The following is a 20,200-nucleotide window of genomic DNA, read 5'->3' as shown; positions in this document are numbered from 1 at the left end:
TAAAATTGATACAAACTGATTTTGTAATGATTCAATTTGTATCCATTCTGTGTGCCAAGTATTCTAAGTCTTAAAATAGTTTCTGCTTTTCTAAATAGCTGAACTTGATTTCAAATAACCGAGCTAATTAAAAAGCATCAAATTAATTCCAAGGCTAGACAGGCTTACCAAGTTATTTCATAACCATATTTAGTTAAATAATTAGCTTAAGGTCTGTTTAATCGCCTTTATACCTACAAGCTGCGTTCCAAAGTAAACAGGACTTTTTGAATCTAGCGCCCCCTGGTGGCGCCATCTATATGTCAACTGGTGCGTTAGAATCTGCTATCTTTATCGATTGTCCAGTGAGAATTTCATGACATTTCATGGATTGGAAGTGAAGTTATTGCGTTTTAAGTGTCAGTATGTTTGTGTTATCGGTGCGAAAATGAGCTTCGAACAAAGAACCAACATTAAATTTTGTTTTAAAATTGGTAAAACTTTTATCGAAACGTGAGGACATAAATGACGATCAACATGTGGGCCAATCAAAATCCGTGATCACCGGAAATTCCATCGAAACTGTGCGTGAATTCATAAAAAATCGGCCGAAATCATCATAGATATTCATGCAAATGGAATTGAACATCTCCAAAATATCGATTTAGCGCATTTTGACCGAACATTTGGGCTTACGAAAGGTGTGTGCACGGTTTGTTCTGCACAAATTGTCTGACGACCAAAAATTACTCAGACTCCAACATTCGATCGACGCTTGTGACCGAATATTTGACCAAAAATCACATTTTAACCATTAACCACTCCCTGTATTCACCTTATTCGGCACCGTGCGACTTCTGGACCGTGCAAAAAGCTGCATTGAAGCGGAAGGAAACTATTTTGAATAAAATAAATCGTTTTTGCCGAAAAAACCATTTGTTCTGTTTTTTTTAAGTCCTGTTTACTTTGGAAAGCACCTTGTACATGTATGATAACTCAATATTCTGTGGTGGAGACTGCTTAACACCTTTTATCTGTCTGTATTGTTTTTATTGCTCAAATGAGTAGTGCTGTTTCGTTGTCTGTATTTGGCAGTAAATACTCGAGTACATCTTACGGACAATCTGTTATGCTTCTATGACCATATGCAAATCCTAAATAGGTATCGGGTGTATTAAGCTACAGTAAATTCTTTGTGGAGCGCGCTTTGATACATTTAATGAGTACCGGTAATCGAAATGATATCGGATCAACGCCAAGAAGTAAAAACAATGCTTTTTCTGGATGAAAACCCTGTTTTAAAAATATTTAAATTGTTTTCGCAAATCATAAACAAAAAGAGATAAATATCAGTAAAAAGACAATATTTTTTTTTTAATTGCACATAATTTTATTTCTGCATACTTGTGTGCAGATTGCATGTTCAGAACGCCAAATGGATTACTCGGTTGCATAAATTTGCACATAATACCACAATTTAATTAATTGTTATTGTTGTCGCTATAAATTCTATTATTGAAGAATACATATACACATATTTATACGAGAACAAAAAGAATGCAGTTAAGCCACGCGATAATAACGAAGTCATAAATATTGCTGAGCGCTTGCTTCATAGCTTCATCGAACAATGTGGCAGTAAAAAAATATTATGCATTTCTTTGCATTTAAATTTTTATCTGAATTTAATATTTTTTTTATGCAATCTTTTGAAATATTTTTGTTACTTTTTTTTGTATTTTTATGTGAATATTTGTGTAATGCTATTTGCAATTTTTTTTTAATTTGTGCGAAAATTTAATGTTACAATTTTTTTTACAATAATAAAAACATTTATTTTTAGATTTTATAAATCTTCGCACTTTCAGTTTTATTGCGAATGTGTTAAAATTCACGCAATACTATGCTAAAGATGTTGGTTTTGTTGTTATGCCAATGCAAATTCTTTTGCGGGCCTTTCACTTTATGCCATGCCGTTCGCAGTTTGTTATGGCGGCTAATCAAAATGAATAAAATATGTGCAAAAATAAGTGAAAATGAAATAAATAAATTGTCGAATGAGAAATGTGTGAAATGAACTTGCGGGCATTTGCCACTCTGTTATGATTACAGTTACACGCAATAGTATATTTGGTTTATGAATTCGCAAGCAAAAATAATGCATTTTTGCGTTTCAAAAATTCCAGACGCAGAGCCAAAACAGAAAAAGTTTAATAAATAGCTGCTACAATGTGCTCAATGTTCGGTGAATAGAAAAATTTTATTATTTTATTTTTTGGTTAACATGTCATATTTTTGTTATTTCGTTTATTTGAACTATTTTACAAATACATAGTACTTATGTATATTACTTTATAATTTTAATATATTATTTTGATGTAATGTGGTCTGTCTGCGCATGTCTAACACAATTTTTTTATTTTCTTATATTTCAAGAATTTTATTCTTAATTTATTATTGTTCTTATTTCATTTAATCCATATTTACCTTTTTATTTATGCAATGTTTAGTCACAAAATCGTTGGCAAGTTACATAATTAGTTTTATTTTTTAATAACTGTAGTATTTATATTTTCGTCGGTGACAAAATTAAGTTGCGAAAAACTCTAAATTTTCAAAATTTAAAACAATTATGCAATAACAGCTGCTCCCTGCTAACGCCATCAACAATTAAGCTCAAATTGAAATATAATTTTTTTTGGTAGACAAATTTTACTTTTTTACTTTTTATTTGTTGTTGTGTTTTTGGCAAAAAAGCGCAATAAATCAAATCTTTAAAAAATGTATACTGAATATTATTACTTTGCAAATATACACGGATTCTGCATTTAAGGTCTTTAAAAAAATTGTGCGAACAACCATGAACTAATTTCAGACAAATACTGAATAACAATGCACTAATATATGTATATATATTTGTAGTATGTATTGGGTTTTTGTTTATGTATATTTAAAACTTGAAAATGTTGTTACTTAATAAATAAGTGGAAATGTACATTTTTCGAATAAGCAAACAATTAAAATTTTTTGCTTGAAAATGCAAAAAAAACATATTTTTCATAACATAGCTTGGCATAGCATAGCACAGCACACGATTTTTCTATTCATCTCCCGCTCTGGCATTATTTCTAAGTAAACAGTGGCGTTATTTGGTTTTTCATACAGAAATGCCATAGAATATTTTTATACAATTAACCGAAAGTATTTGACATCCAAACCAACTTTTGGTTTCTACTAAAATGTTAACTGCAAATTAATATTACTTAAGTTACACATTCAGATGTTTATCTAACACTAGATCTTACTAGAGAGAGCGACATTGTAGGATTCAGTAGTAAAAGATCTTAAATATGGTACAAACAACCGAAAATGAGAACACAATGCTCTAATGTAAGGGATTTTAACTATAATCAGCGTAGTTCTGCATCATAAACGAGTAAAATGAAGATTGTTTATAAAGATCCCTTGGGAAGTCCATACTTTCATAAAGCAATACTGCTGTGGAGATTTGCTTTCTAAACTTTCTAAAACGACTTTATGGTATGCTACTATACATTTCAAAGCAGCGGTTTAATGATTTTGAAATAGAACGATGACAAACCGCACTGATACACTTTTCGCTGAAGAAATAAAAACCATATCTAATTAAATTTTTCGAGAAAATAAAAACGGCTAGAAGAGTTCCATAACACTTAAATACTCCTTAAGTAACACTACCAAACCAACAATTCCTTGAAATAAACAAAAAAATCAATAGTATTGCGAAATCTTTCTGTATTTCCGGATGATACTCTATCAATGGTTTCGACGATTTAGAGTGTGTGAAAACGACCGATCAAATCATGGAAAACATCGAGGTAGACCGAAATATGGCATCTCGTGACATCGCCCTGATGATGGGAGTTAGTCACCAATCGATTTTAAACCATCTGCAGAAGGCTGGATACACAAAAGAGCTTGATGTTTAGGTGCCGCATAATTTGACGCAAAACAACCTTCTGGACCGAATCAACGCCTGCGATATTCTACTAAAACGGAACGAACTGACCCATTTTTAAAGCGGATGGTGACTGCCTGGCGGTAAAGTTGAACTCAAAAGAGGCTTGTGAAAAGTGGCTGTCCGAGTTCTTCGCAAATAAGGAGAGGGGTATTATGAAGTTGCCATCTAGATGGAAACAGATTATCAAACGAAACGCCGCATATTTGAACTAAATCCCTCTCACTGTAACACTTTTAATAAAGCATTGAATAAAGAGCAAAAAAGCGGGAGGAAGATATTTGACAAACTAATATCTAATTATGTTTAGCAGTCGACTATTAAATATATCAAATGAGTTGGACGTCGACTGCCAATAGTTGCCAAATACGAAGTTCTGCTGAGGACAATCATCACAGAATTTTACGTACTTACATGATATGCCGAAAATCGAACGGGTACATAACTCAATCACATTTGCTCGTACGCATTCGTTCGATGCTCTATCGGTCAGCATTACAAAGGCCAACTAAAAATACGCATTCGTCGACATGCCACAGTGACAGTACATATTTCAAATACAATTCCGTTGAAGAATTAAAAAAAAGGATGCGCAAGTATTTATGGCTCGTATTTATCGAATGAGTCAAACTGTTCGCTGAGTATACGACGCGTATTGACGCAAAGCGTCATTGTACTCGTGAATTCACAAACAACTTGTTGGAAGATAGACAATGGGAAATCGGTGGTATGCGTATAAAAATCTAACAAAACTTAAGAACCTTAAAATAAACAATAGATTAGCGAAAATTAAATATAGATTAAGAAAATGTGAATTAAATGTTTGAAAAAAGTTTAGTTTTTCTTTTACATATATTTTATTTGCGGCAACATATTAAAGTAGCTTAAGTCCGCTTTAATTAAGAGGGTAATTGATGATCTTAAACGGATGGATTCCAAATGTTCACTGTGGTAATGGTGAAGTTACCTTGGGGAAAAGCAATGTTTATTGCTGGTACAAAATCAGGTTCAGAGGGTCGAGAAGTTGTGCGTTTTTTGGTTTCTGTACCATGATAAAGCCCCTGCTTAAGCATCGCTGCTTGTGGCCAAAAACAACATGTTCACGTTACCGCAGCCGTCGTATTCCCCAGACTTAATTTTCCGTTTCCAAAACTGAAGAGGGCTATGAAAGGGCGACGTTACGATATGATTGAACAGATAAAAATTGCATCGAAGCTGAAGCGAAACACGATGACAAAAAATTTATGTTTTAAACGCTTTGAAGATTGAAAAAGCTCTGACAGAAGTGCCTTATATATCTGGAGGCGAATACTTTGAAGGCAATAAAATAGATATTCATGAATAAATAAATAAAAACCTCGTAAATAGTTACCTTGGCTGAAGGCGACTTAAGCTATTTCAGCATATCACCGTCTATATATTTTTGCAATATTGCCTTGTTTTGAAATTTTACAGCTGCTACTTTATCAAAACAAATATGAATCCATTTCAATTGATAATTAATGAATGAAAAATACAAACAAATTAATTGTAAACTATTTCAATGTGTGTTTATGTTCTCAATCTCATTCAGTTGATAGTTGATTATTCGTGTTATCTTTAGCTCAATACTTTCAGTAGATAGACACATTTCCTTGTTACTTTGGTTTATTTCTTATGCCTACATTGCTTTGACTCTTAAGATGCCCGGAGAGTGGACGCTCAAAGCAAGTTCGAGTGTTGAGAGCACCTTTATTCTCCAGTGATAAAGTACACCTCGCTAATGCGTTGCAAACTGGGAATGCTTTCTTTAACTGGGCTCTTTAAGCTTTTTTCGTTTCGGCTCAAGCAGTTCACGACTTCCGGTCTTAGACCAAATATCCTCTGGTTTTGCCAAAAAACATGAGTTTGAAGACGAGACCCGTCACCTCTCCCCAGCTTTGTACGCTGGGTTTGGGACCCGCCACGTAAAAAAACACTACCAATGAAAAGAAGAAAACAGCCTTGGATGAGGGAGTATTCGACAGAATAAAACCTCCACTCCGCTGGAAAGATCAAGTGGAGAAGAACCTGGCTACATTGCAATCTCCAATTGGCGCCAAACAGCGAAAAGGAAAAACGACTGGCGTGCTTTTCTAATCTCGGCTATAGTCTCGTAAGCGTTGTCTACGCAAATAAAGAAGAAGATATTGAATCCTTCCTGAAAGTACTTTCATTAACATAATGTCGCCCTTGATTATAATAAACTATAAAGTTACATTTTTGATCACCCTGTATCCAAAATTTACACCCATTCGCATTTCTTCTTAATTAAACCTCTTCCTGTTTATCTAAGCAATTTGCAGAGGCATTTGATTGTTTGCAATGTGTGCTTTTCGTTTTTTGCTTTTTTATTTATTTTATTTTTTTTTACATTTGTTGGCTTTTCACTTAGCACGGATATCATAAATTAATGTAATTTTCTATTTACAAGACGAACCCAGAAAAAATCATTTTACTTTCGACAAGTTTACACTTTCATTTCGTCGATTTCAAAATTATGTGCGTTTCATGGTGACCAATACAATCTGTTTTTGTGTGTCTGCCCTGCGCCTTTCGCAAACATTAGGTAAATATGCTTTTAAATGCAATTCGTATGTAATCAGAAATGTAAATTTTGGGACGAGAGGAGTTCCCTTAGTTTCCTAGTCTGTCAGTAAATTTATTTACAGGTCATATTTTAATAAATAAATAAATACATTTTTGCTAGAAACTTTTAGATATACAAAAATATAACACTTTACGGCAAAAGTAACTGGGAATTGGGGATATTTGATTTTTGGATTTTTTGAAGAGATCCAACTTTGGCCTACTATAGCATCTCTCATATAAGCTTGATCGTAAAATGTTAAACACCATGAAAATAAGAAGAAAATGTGGATTAAGTCAAGTTTGTGCTTTCTTACAAATACTATAATTAATAATGATGTTTGAAATAAATAGACGCTAACTTAAAAAAAAAAACAGAAATTGTACTTCTGCTAATGACTCAATGTCCCGAAAAAATTGCTTTGGCCCAACCATTTGAGCCTGTCAGGGGTGAAAATAAGTTAAGATACCGTCTTTATTTTTCAAATAAATATTTACGATCAGCTTGTCCTCAACTGAATTAATACAGTGTTGTGTAACATTTCGCATACGATGAAATATATATTTGTTTATGCACTCTTCTATGCAAATAGTTATATAAGGGATGTTCTAAAATTAACGCAATGTTGGAATTAAAAACAGGTTGTTCCAAAATCAACGCCAGTTTTAAATTTGCCGCCATTTATGCAGTAAAGTATTGAGAACCTTCGAAAACAAAAACAAATCGAAAGCAGACAGTTTAAGCGTAGTAAATGTGGAGTGTTACACGATAGAACAACGTATCTTCAGTATTAAACAATTTTCATAAAAACACTTAAAGCTTGGTGGTCGCAGTTCGAAAATTTCATACAAAATATGATCGGAACAGTGTTTTAACTTCGTGAACTGTGAAGATTAATTGAAATGGCTGTAAATGTAAATAATTTTGCGACACCCTGTATTTCTGCCACTTATACAATATGAGAATATTTTACAATTTATGTATTTGCCTTTTCAATTCTAAAAATAGGCCACACACGGCATATCGTATTGCCTTGAGTGTTTTTTATTTCAGATCCAAGCAGAGCAGCAAACAGCTGTTTTCTGATTTGGTTTTTCACGGCCTTAGTGTACAAGTGTACATATACTATTTTCTTGTTGTCTATGATAGAGGTACTTGCCTGTATGAGTTACTGTATTTGTTGGTATGAATAATTACGAAACTCAATCGTATTTTCATATTTCTTTTTCCTGTTCGTTGTTTTTTTTTCATTACATAAGTATAATAAATATTTATTGTTTGTCTTTTATGTGGAATTATAATGCATTGGCAACTATATTGCGGGTCAATGTCACATAATATTTGTGGTTATGTACCTAGTGTCTCTTTTTCATCGCGGAGTGTCTTGATATTAGCATCGGAACTATAATTTTGGTTTATATCTTCTGATTACGTTTTGAAAGACTTATGTGTACACATATAGACTGTCTTTATCTCCATTGATGTGATAGCTTGTCTCTCTATTTTGACAGAATTGTGTTCTTGAAAATTCCTACAAAAATGCATTCGAGTGCAAATAATTGCTCGTTCAAGTAACCAGAGAATTTCGACCGTCTTATAAAAGATGAGATTGATGATGACTTTCTTTTTTATGTAATTCGTTTGGATTTGACAGCGTCTAAACAAGCATATCTATAGGTGACTTCCATGATCATTCCTAAATTTTGCACTTACCGAATACTTGTACCGTATAATTATGTTCAATCGATTTCCTTTAATCAACTTTCCACCTTATCCACTCACTTGCTTGTGATTTTGTTGCCGCTAAAGCAATAAACATTTTACGCACTCTGCAAAATAAACAAGCAATTCCACACACAAAAAATAAGAAAAAAGAGCGCTTAATGAAAATTGTTCGCAGTTCAAACAACTTTTTGCTTGGCGCACTTTTGCAATTAAATAGTCACATACAAGCGTATATATGTATGAGTGCTCAACTAAGTAGCCACGCATCGGCTCTGTTCAATCTCAGGCGCGATGTGTCGAGCATTTGGCAAAAGTTTTGAAGATCAAAATTTATTATTACAATAAGCTAGTAGATGTGTGCAAATGCATATAGACACAACATTTTAAGTTTTCGAAAATCGGTGCTACTGGGACAACCAAATAAACAAATTGAGTGGCAGATTGGACAGACGAAAAAATTGAAGAGAACAATTTGCAGCATAACTGTACAGAAGATACATATAGCAAGAAATATGACTGCGCGCTAAGTAAACCAAAGCCCCCGGAATAGCAGCGAATTAGTGCGAAAATCCGTTAAATGAGCGCTGCAGGCGCACGCTAACAGCTTGGCCTAGCGACCCAGCAAGTCGATGATTTGAAAATTCAGTGCGAGAATCATAGATCACAAAAATCCGAATGAGTTTGCGGCATCTGCCTTTTGTGCGTCCAATTGTTGCCACCGGCAAAACAACTAATTGGATGGGAGCTACGGTTGTCAGCGCTCAACAGCAGCGATAGACGCAGGAAATAGGCTATGGAAAGCACAGCATTTGCATAATATGCTTAATTTCTTTGTGTTTTTTTTTCATTGTTTGCCTTACTTTTGTCGAATTTATTTTCGCAACGCTTTGGCACACTCACTAACCGTTAGTTGTGTTGCGTTTTTTTATTGCTTTTTGGTGGCGATCTCTAGTCTATTGCGTATACCACATTAGTGACGGATATGTTCTGGTAAGCAATTGGCTAGGTACCGGCCAGTGAGCAGCGAGAATCCAATTGCCTGCCAAATAATCACTGAGCGTTTTGGTGTACTGTGCTATTCCCAGCGCGCTGCCTGAAAAGCGATCAGCAGCGTTCGTCCATCAGCCAGTCGCCGCAGTCAGTCAGTACCGAGTAGCAGTGGCGAACCGAACGCGCAGTGAACCGCTGAGTGCTTGAAATTTTGCATAAATTTCGCCAGACGCTTTCCGAAATTATCGAAAATAGCTAATGGGTTGCGCTAAACTGAGAACTAAGAACATCCGTTCGCAAGAAAACGGTCGCGCGGCTCGTGTTACTCGGAAATAAATGAAAAAAGCGCTGTGCCCGAAAATCGGATATATTTATTGAATAAAAATTTGAAAAAAAAGCCTTGGAAAAGTGGAACATATTTATTAAGTTAAATTGGAAAAAGTGCGAAGATTTCTTAGTGCAATTTCATACAGGTTTAAACATTAACTGAGACAATGATAAACTCTCTTTGTACAAATGGACATTTCTATTAAGTAAAATTTAAGCACCTGCCAAGGAAAATAAAGTGGCCAAGTTGACAAAGAGGAATTACAAAATCTATTGCAAAATAATTTGTTTTTGTTTCATATATGTATATGTCTATATATAGTACATACATTCATATACATATATAGTCACATACATGATCACTACATGTAATTTTTAATGTGTTTGTAGTATATAACAGTATGATGCAACATAATATGATATAAAATTGGAAATAATTTGAAAATCATTCAAATAACTGAAAAAAATGAACATCAGAGAGAAAGAAAAAACAGCAGTAAATTAAATAAAAAAGTAAAAAATAAAAATAAAATAAAGTAAAAGTAAGAAAAAACAAAGTAAATTAAGTAAAAAAAGTAAAAAATAAAAATAAAATGAAATACAAAGAAAGAAAGAAATAATATAATAAAATAAGTTCTAAAAATACAAATGAAAAAATAAAAATAAAATAATATAGATAAAAAAAATTTTGCAAAGAAAAATTAAAAAAAAAAATAAAAATTGAACAAAATAAAATAAAAATAAAAAATACGTAATGTAAAAGCAAAAACAAAAAAAAGACACTCATAAAATAAAATAAAAATTAAAAAAAATACATTATGAACTAATAATGAGTAAAATAGCATAAAATATGCACAGATATACATGAAATAGTAAATACCCTTTTTTAAATATTTAAAATAAATCAATTAAAAACTTTAAAATAAAATTAATATTAAAAAGATACAGAAATTAATTATTTAAATATTTTTATTGACTATAAATTATATAATTGTCATTTAACTAATATAATAAAATATAATATAAATTCTTAATACACATAAAAAATAAAATAAAAATACATACATACAAATATAACTATTTAATGAGAACTCATACATATATAATGGAATAACAAAATATAATTAGTGTATAAAATAGTCGAATTTAATTCTAAATAAATAAGAAATTATGTTTTAACTAAAAAATAAAAAAAAATATTTTTTGAAAAAAGTTTAATAAAAAGTATGAATATTACCCGGATTTGATAAATAAATGAGTAAAACATAATTTAAAATAATCCAGAATTACATTTTAGCATGACAGTAATAAAAAAATATGAACATTTAACTTTAAATAAACTCACTTAATTTCAATATTAATAAAAATAGAACAAAATAAAAGGCAACAAATATTTAGCGTGCTTAAAAATTTTTGTAAAAAGTCGTATAAATTGTTTAAACAGAAATAATGCAAAAATAAATTTAAAATTGTGGTTAATCAAAATTTTTTGTTTCAAATATTCGGAAACTGCAGATTACAAAATTTTCGAAAAACAATAACACTTTTTTGGGTGCGCAAACATTTTGCAAAAAAAATATATAACAATTTTTTTAATAATAAATATGTATAAAAATACACTAAATTAATCGATACGCCTTACAAGAAAATTCAACGAAACCAACGAAATTGAAAACACACAACGAACCAAATCATTTGCTTACGACAGAAGCTTTACATACCAGCTACACCGGAAGATTGCATACTCATAGCAGATAAAAAAGTAGTCAAAAAATCCTGATCAACTGATTATTGATGATACTCAAATATTGGCAGAACATCCCTCATCATTCATCATCACCAAAAGCCGAAGCCGTCTTTATTCCACCTATTCAGAGTGAATGCCTTAACCCTTTGTTAAAGTGATTTTTCTTTTAATCTTATGTATGTTTGCGAGCTCAGAATCGTTAATTCGTAATGAGCAAATCACAGCATGCCACACGTTACTAATACACAAGTAAACCTGACCCCCACAAATCCAACGCCCAAAAAAATGGCACCATTACAACCCGCACTTGATTTGGTTGCGGAAAGCTCGAACAATGGCAATAGCGGCAATAAAGTGACTGAAGATAACCACACTGAACCGACCAGCTCATCCGCAGCAGAAACACCGTCAAATTCCAAAGTTACTACAGCCGAAAAGAATGCAAATGGTACTAAATGTGATACCATAAAGAGAAACGTCGGACGTACTGGCTTAGCAGCAAAGCTTCAATCGCAGCAAGTATCCACTGTTAAGGAAGAACAATCAACTCAATCCGGCGATATTGCTGTTAAGTCAACCAAAACTGCCGCTACCAAAACCATAAGCAAGAGCAAACTCACTACGAATACTAGCATAACTAATGGCTGCCTTACGCCATTAAAAAAGACGACGAAAGTCCCTACCATTACAGATACACATACTACCGAAGAGCTGACCAAAACCCATACAACCACTCTAACAACTCAATTACAAAGTAAAATAAATACTAAATCAACGACCACACATAAGAAACAGTTAAATGCCAACACTGTCACACACACAACAACTTCGACTACCACACAATCAGAGTCCGTGTCTAAGACCCAAACACCTGAACCATCAATAGTAAATGTCAAAACCAAGCAAACCTCAACATGTAATACTACACAAAATACCAGTGAGAAGTCCTTAGATAATTCTAAATTTTTAGAGCGTGTCCTTGAAGCTATGCGCAGTTCCAAACCGCAAAGTTCAACCGGTCTTCTAAAACCTAGCACCTTTGTATTGTCGTCTAAAACAAACACGAATACAGCCAATACAAGCGCCACCAATGGTCCACTATCACCACCGCCAACCACCAATGGCGGCGATCACCCCAATCCACTAAGTAAGGGCGGCGGCAGCACGTCTTCGCTGTCCTCGAACACCTCGGTTAGTACCAATGCTTCCTCACGCCCACCCGTACCGCCACAAGCTCAGCAACAACGTGCACGCAAACAAGTGGAGTTGTTGTCGAAGCAACGCGAACGCGTCGGCAGCAGCAACGTCACCAGTTCCACAACCACGATAACACGGAGCTCGCGGCGTACACAAGAAAGTTACGATTCGGAAGATGGCCTCATATTGAACGATGCTAAAAGTCAATCCTCTTACCAATACCGACTTGCCAAATCCTTAGCTAACGCTGCCTCTTCTCTCAACTCTACCAGCAACACCTATTCCGGCAACACTTCCCTCAGTAATGGTTATGGTAGTAACGGTGTTTCATCGTCTGTTTCGTCGGCGTCGTCGTCGTCGTTCTCTTCAAGGATTAGTGGTAATAAAAATATCTCGACTTCTGCCAACGAAACAGCCGTTGAGGTATCATTGAAACTACCTCTTCCCAAAACAGATTATCTCTCTACAACCGGTTCGAGTGGAAATGCTCTACGCTGCAACGGATCAGAGCGTTTACGCACGCTGTCGCAACGTTCACCCAGTCCGGCTTTGTCGACGTCTTCACGTTGTTCATCACTCAGCACATCGCGTGCAACTAGCGCGACAAATGGTCGTTCTACACCATCACGTCTTACGACACCGCCAAGACGCGTCTTCCCACAAACATACACACGCGGCGATCCACTTGATGTCTATCAAATGCACAACCTCGAACAATCGCCAGTTGTATTCGATGCAAATCTCTCTTTCGTGTTGGGTTGCAAGAAGCAACCGGTGCACCAAACGCTTCGCCCATCACCTTCATATGAGGATCCACGCACCACCTCAGCATATCTTTCGGAGAAGATACAGAATTTTTTGCGTCGCACCGATCATGTGCAAGAAGAATGGACTGCGTTAGGCAGACGCTCGCGTCGTGTAGGCTCGGTGGGTCCTACAGGCAGTGTGACCGGTAGTTTGGACAGTGGTCGCACCACACCAACCAATTCGGTTTATGATGATTACGATACAATTAGTTTGATTGAGCGTCAACGTGAACGTAATAGTATGGAGCGCAGCTCATCGGTAGGACGTACTCGTTCCTCGCAAAACATACTCACGAAAGCATTTCAACTGAGCAAAACATTGCCGCACACACCGACTTCGCGCTCAAATTCGGTGGCACGTGAACAATCGGTCGCCGATGATGATGATGATGATGATGATCGCACCATACAAGAGGAAGACGATAACAATTTCGATGAGGTAGGAAAAGAGTTCTGATTCGTAATGTGTGCGGGTGCGTTCAATAGAAAGAATACCTTTTAGGCAATAGCTAATGTGCGTATATCGTTCTGTGCTCCGAACTATAGCTTTCTACACAATTTCTCTATTAAAAACATGTTAAGTGTTTGTTTCTGACCACGATATACCTCAAATGCGAGCTACGAGTCGAATCAATTAACATTCTAGCAAAATAACGAACAATATCCATGCTTATGACTAATGTTCAAAAACTCCAATTGGCTGTAAGTCGAGTTTTTGGCGAAGATTTAACAATACCCTTGATAGAAATTATGAGCTAGAGAGTAGTACTTTCTTAGGGGAACCGACTTTTCGAAATAAGGAAAAACCAAATCCAAATTAAATTATTCGATTTTACAAAATTGTTGTATTTTTAAAAAACTTGAAAGAATTTTTCATTGTCAATGTCTTAATTTAGACATTCTTTATTGTCTATTGTTAAGACCAAGGCAAATATTTTCTTTTCCTATTTATCGGTCTAGGTCATTAAAAAATGCTGAACATAATTTCCACATTTTTTCTCATCAAATTATTTATTGATATAAGTATATATATATATGTATATATGTATGTACATATGTACATATACTCAGCGTTCTTTGTTTTGCTATGTTTAATGGGCGCTTAATTTTTATGGAGTATACGTACTTACATACATATGTGTGTTTTTGGGTGTTTCTTATTTGTAAACTTTTTTCTTTTATATTCATTTGTATTCGGGTACATAAAAGGTGTTAAATTGCCTTATGACCTCCTATTAGAAGCAATGGTTTTTTTTTCTTTCAAATATAGGAAAAAAAATGTTGATGCAACTTTAGTGTGATCTTGATACGTGCTTAATGAACTGGATACATTCTCGAATCTTGTTATTGCTCTATCATGTGTACCATTTTGATCTATTGCAAATTCCTCACTCTTCCAATATCGCATGTGAGACCGTACATTTCGCGTGCTTTAGTAATATATTAAGGCATCAGAAGAAAATCTCCTCTGGACAGATGCTTTTCATTCCTCCAAAATTTCTTTGCATGTAGGAAGAAGTAAATATTGCTCACCCTAATGGACAGACATATCTGCGTACCTAACAGTAAATCTTACATTCTAAGGCTATACATTGCCAATTTTGTGGGCTATTTTGTCACCATTGTTCAAATTTTCGGTATGTTTCATGAAAATCACAATAAAAAGCAAATAATTTTGGACGGCTGCCATGCCAATCATAAAATTTCCAAAATGTTTTTTTTCTCTTCTTTTCTTTTCTTTCTAAGATCAAAAATCAAGTGGGAAATGAAACTATTTTGTATTTGTTCATGTTTTTTGGGTTTCCCGAAAGCAATATGAGAGCACAAAATTCTTGTTGTTTTTATTTATATTAATGAGTGGTTTTTGACATTGACAGCCGCGTCAACAAAGTTGCGTCAAAGTGTACAAATGTATGCGTTTAAATGTGTCCATGCGTCCATGAGTAGTACTGTGACACATTAGGATCTTAGTGTACTATAATCTATATATACATACATATATCTTTATCTATATGTATATACATATATATTTATTTGCCATACATTTATAAGTGGTTGTTCAAACACCGGAGCAACAAAAACAATGTGTGACTAATTTTTTCATATTTTTTTTTCAAATTATTTTTTATTGGGCAGGTGTTAAATTTTTCGAAGACAATATTACGGCCCACACAAAATAAAATTAGTTTGCAATAAAGTTTGAAAAATTTGTTCGCAGAACTAAAATAACTTAATAGGTTGTATATTTTTAGAAAATCTACAAATATGTTTTTATTCCATTATAAAAGCTGACATATTACGCCGTCTTATTTACTCATTTTCAACTTCAATATTGATAAACAACGTTATTTTGATAAAATTTATATTTTTCCAAACTTTCAGTTATCCGAAATGACAGTGGATCTTGCCGAGGAGCGTTCCACTGCCAATATCGCCACCGAACGTCTTGAAGCGGAAACTGCCGAACGTTTGAAACTCGAAAAGGAACTCAGCGAGCAACAAAATAAGGTGAAAAATTTGCAAGAGAACAGCGAGAAGCTGGAAATGGAGCTAATTTGCGCCAAATCCGATTTGAATGGCATATCTGAAGATGAGGATCCCGAGAATGAGGAAGGCGGCAACGGTGTTTACAAGTTGAAGTATGAACGTGTGGCGCGCGAACTCGAGTTCACTAAGCGACGTTTGCAGACGCAACACGAACACGATTTGGAGCAGTTAGTGGGACTGAAAAAACAGCTGGAGAAGAAAGTGCGTATGCCAAATCCTTGCAATTTCAATTAATTATGTAATATATACTGTTATTATTTTTATCTCTAGCTCTCCGATGCTTACGAAGAAGTCGAGGAGCAACGTCAAGTTGTCGGTCAATGGAAGCGCAAAGCGCAAAAGATGACCAACGAAATGAATGATTTGCGCATGTTGCTCGAAGAGCAGAATGGTCGCAATAATTTGTTGGAGAAGAAACAACGTAAATTCGATGCGGAATGTCAGTCGTTGCAGGTTAGTTGTAGACAGCATGCTCTTTGCCATTTATAGTTATATATTAACATATTTTGCATATTCATAGGATGCTGCTCGTCAAGAAAGAGTAACCAAGGATAGGCTATCACGCGAAAAGGACGTACTCATCGCAGAGAAATTCACATTGGAGCAAAACTTAGCGGTGAGTCAACTTTTTTAAAATTGACAATATTAAAATGGGGCAATAATGTGTCATGTACATATGTGTAGTATGTACAGTCGTAGAATTAATGTCATAAGTAATACCCATAATTGTCGAAAAGTATTTTTTAATAGTGTTGGTGATCACTCCTTGGTTTGTATTGTTCCCCAAACGTTAGTTGACCAAAAAAGCCTTTAAATATTTACACTTCCACTTGTAATAAACAAATTGAATCGAATTGCCATGAGAGATTTTGATTATTGTCCCAGCATTTATAATATGTTGCATTAAATCTTTTATCAGAACCCATTCTCTTTTACACCAATCTGAGCATTCGTTATTATTATTATAGTTTTGAGATGAATCTTTAAGGAATCTGAATTCTTAAATATTTATTTTTTAAAACTCGTTATATTCATTGCGTTTCTTTACCGGCGAAAATATTAACTTAAAAATCTTAATCTTCGAAAATGTGCTCGTTGAGAAACTTGGTGCCGATATTTACATCAGACCATGCTTTGCGAAATTAGTATCCTTTAAATACTTTTTTGGAAATATTTTATGTTAATTCAAACGTATTAAATTCCTAATAATTATTGTTTTGGAAAATATTGATCCCCTTGCACATATCCACTTTCTACAAAGAGCATCTTAATGCCTGCAAAATTTCAAAAAATATGTTACCAACCAAAAGAAGTTCTAATTCAAAAATGAAGTTTATGAAGTAAGGGAAATATCGGCAATGCTTTAACTATCTTTTTAAATTGAATCTATTGATAAAATATTTATTTTCTTCGAATTCTTTTCTTAATATCTAGATATTCTCGTATTTTATATACATATATTGAGTTATGCATATTTTACATTAATTCGTATATACTTCACCAAACATTTGCTTCAAATAGGGCCTTTTTTCAGTGTACTACCCAACGTGTCTCTCTACTGTGCTTACATGCTTTATTTCAATGCTGATAAAATAGTCAATCACTGTCGTACACTATTTGTTTATTTTTTTTCTACAAATGCCCTTGTTGAACATTTCATTAACATATTGCCATTGTTGTATTTTGTTGTTAATTTGAAATTCGTGGAGCATATGTTAACTCGATATTGGTTCGCTTCAAACCAGTGTATCGAACATTCAAACTTGTTCAGTTCGTCAACTGTCGGCGCTACAGTGGTGGCTAAATGAATTAAAATATATACATACATAGGTTTATTGAAAAATAAATTAATAAAAAACTAATTTCTAGAAATATAAAATATATGTATGGTGTATGGTTTATGTTGAATTAACAAAGAATCTGAGTTATTATTTTATATATTTATTTTTTCAAATTTGGCAAAATGGTATAAGTTGTGTAAACACACACATTGATTCATTTTAAGGGGTTACATATTCTTCCTCGCGCAAAAAAGGCTTATATTTAATTTTTATTTTCATTATTCCAAAAATACATACTTTCCAAAGATTATGTAAAATTTTCAATGGAAAGTATTAAAAACTCGCCCTTACAATAAAGTGTCTTCGCGTTGAAAGCAAAACTTCTTACAGAGCAGTTCAACCGACTTTGCAAAGACATTTTCGAGAAAAACGAGTTGAAAGCTTTAAGTGAAACTCGAGCGCGTAACTTCTCAAAGCTGTATCTCCAAAACTATTACTTGGATCAACTTGAGAATTCAGGACAATATTCTTAAGTTGTTATAGAATTAAATAAATAATAAAATACAATTTTGAAATCGTTTTGCAACCTTATAATTTTTATTATTTTCACAAATCATAAAACCAATATTAACATTTTAATTGAATCTGGGAATTTTATTTGGATATATGTATGTATGTATAAACTATAATATCGAAGACCTAAAAAAGCTCAAATACCCGTATAAAAATATACGATATGATAAGATTTAAGATATCGCAAGTGAAATACCACGATCAAATTAGGAAAATTAAATCAGGGTTCGTTTGCTTTGGTGCATTTTTCAGCTCGAGATTTTCGAAGGCTTAACCCTCTCATGCCCGAATTAAAATGGGCTAAAACATTTTTTAGGACAGATATATATATGTTAGTTTTAACTCAAGAATGAAGTGATAAAAATTTCAAAGTCCTTAGTGTCGTGGTTCGTTAGTCACAGGTGTTGCCTATAGGCAACAACACTTTTCCAATGACTTATTTTTTTTTTAATAACTATCTTACCTTTATTTATTTATGTTGTTCCCTTGGTTTTACAATAAAACAACTACTTTAATCCTTTCAAACACTTTTTGCGTAAACACCTTTTTTCGCAATCTTGACAGTTCGCGATTTTGACAATTTCACTTTATGGAATGGAATCACTACTGAATGAACCCTTGCATAGCTTACAATAGAACAATTCACTGTAAGCTTACAGAAAACACCATCAAAAAAATTTAAATAATGGGACTTAGAAGCACAACGGGTTAAGCTAACATGCATTAAAAGTTCCTCGCACTCTGCCATACAAATTCGATAACCGAAACATTCATTATTCGGTCAGTCACTATCGCTTAGGTAGCAAACATTGTAGTGCTCTTGCTGTATATCTTTTTGTTTGCGGCATTGTTGCTTCTCTTTACTGCTGGAGCAACTATTTCATACCTATAGTGTGGTATGACTGTAGTCAGTGGAATCACAAAACTCTGGAGCAATGCATTTCTTTCAAAGAATTACATATGTACATATGTATGTATCTGTGTAGTATGAACATATATTTTCCCATGCCGTTCGTTTAGTTATTAGCTACGCTTTGATAACTTCTCACCACCACTCCCTTGCGATAGCGTAGCACTGTGTTCCGCTTGCACTTCTTCTGGTTTTCGTTTCTTTTTTTTTACTGACTTCTTTATTTATTTCCACTTTGTTTGTGCCTTAACTTTGTCTGCATTGTGAAACAAACAAACAACTGCGTTGGAAACTATCAGACAATCAAGCAGTCAACCAGCCTGTCCAACTAACCGGCTATCAGTAGGTTGTGTACGCTTCATTTCCACGCACGTTTTTTCGACGCGGTCTATTCTTTTTCTTTGCACAATATATTGGAACGCTTTATTTGTGTTTCGTTATTTGTTGTTTTTGTGCATATAATATGATGCAAAAACTGTCAAATATTTAGAAAAATGTGGCTATACAAGAATTATTTAATTTTGTAATTTGAATCCTTTTTTGTCTGCTTAACGAAAATAACGAAAATGCATGTGTGAAAAAGTGAAAATAACTACAGTAAATTGATAAGCGATAATTGATTTGGTACAAATTATGTGGCGTTAAAAAGCATTAAAATATAAATAACTCATTAGCGCGATAAAAGAATACAGACTTTGATGACAATACAAATATTTCTTTAAATGAAATTATGTGTAGCGCCACCTGAGTAATTACAGCTAACTCAACACAGCTGTCAACCAAAAAAAAAAACAAAACAAATATTGTGCCTTTACAGGGTGACGAAATAAAAAAAAAATACAGCAAACAATTCACTTTCCGACGATTATTTTTTATGCCAACAACACTAATAACAATCATTAATGCCACACAATAACAAAAAACAACTTTTAACTCGAAAACTTTAAAATTAAAAAATTCAAAAAAATTAAAAGGTGGTGCTAAAAACTGTTTTGTTAAATTTTGTTGTGGTA

General features: G+C 33.7%; 1 protein-coding gene across 9 annotated transcripts in view; it reads left to right on the top strand.

Moving 5' to 3' along the window:
• Window positions 1–20,200, top strand: part of LOC126768044 (unconventional myosin-XVIIIa) — a 126,289-nt gene that overhangs the window by 96,595 nt on the left and 9,494 nt on the right. For 7 of the 9 annotated variants that reach the window (XM_050485909.1, XM_050485910.1, XM_050485911.1 and 4 more), the window contains 3 exons: window positions 15,759–16,124; window positions 16,194–16,376; window positions 16,444–16,539. In XM_050485909.1, coding sequence (XP_050341866.1) covers window positions 15,759–16,124; window positions 16,194–16,376; window positions 16,444–16,539 — 645 coding nt within the window. Of the gene's footprint in view, window positions 1–11,140; window positions 13,816–15,758; window positions 16,125–16,193; window positions 16,377–16,443; window positions 16,540–20,200 lie in introns of those variants that run through there. The other 2 variants (XM_050485917.1, XM_050485916.1) reach the window with 2 other exon arrangements.

This window comes from Bactrocera neohumeralis, chromosome 2, assembly GCF_024586455.1.
Source record: "Bactrocera neohumeralis isolate Rockhampton chromosome 2, APGP_CSIRO_Bneo_wtdbg2-racon-allhic-juicebox.fasta_v2, whole genome shotgun sequence".
Classification (NCBI taxonomy): Eukaryota; Metazoa; Arthropoda; class Insecta; order Diptera; family Tephritidae; genus Bactrocera; species Bactrocera neohumeralis.
This window is presented reverse-complemented; position numbering and strand designations above follow the sequence as displayed.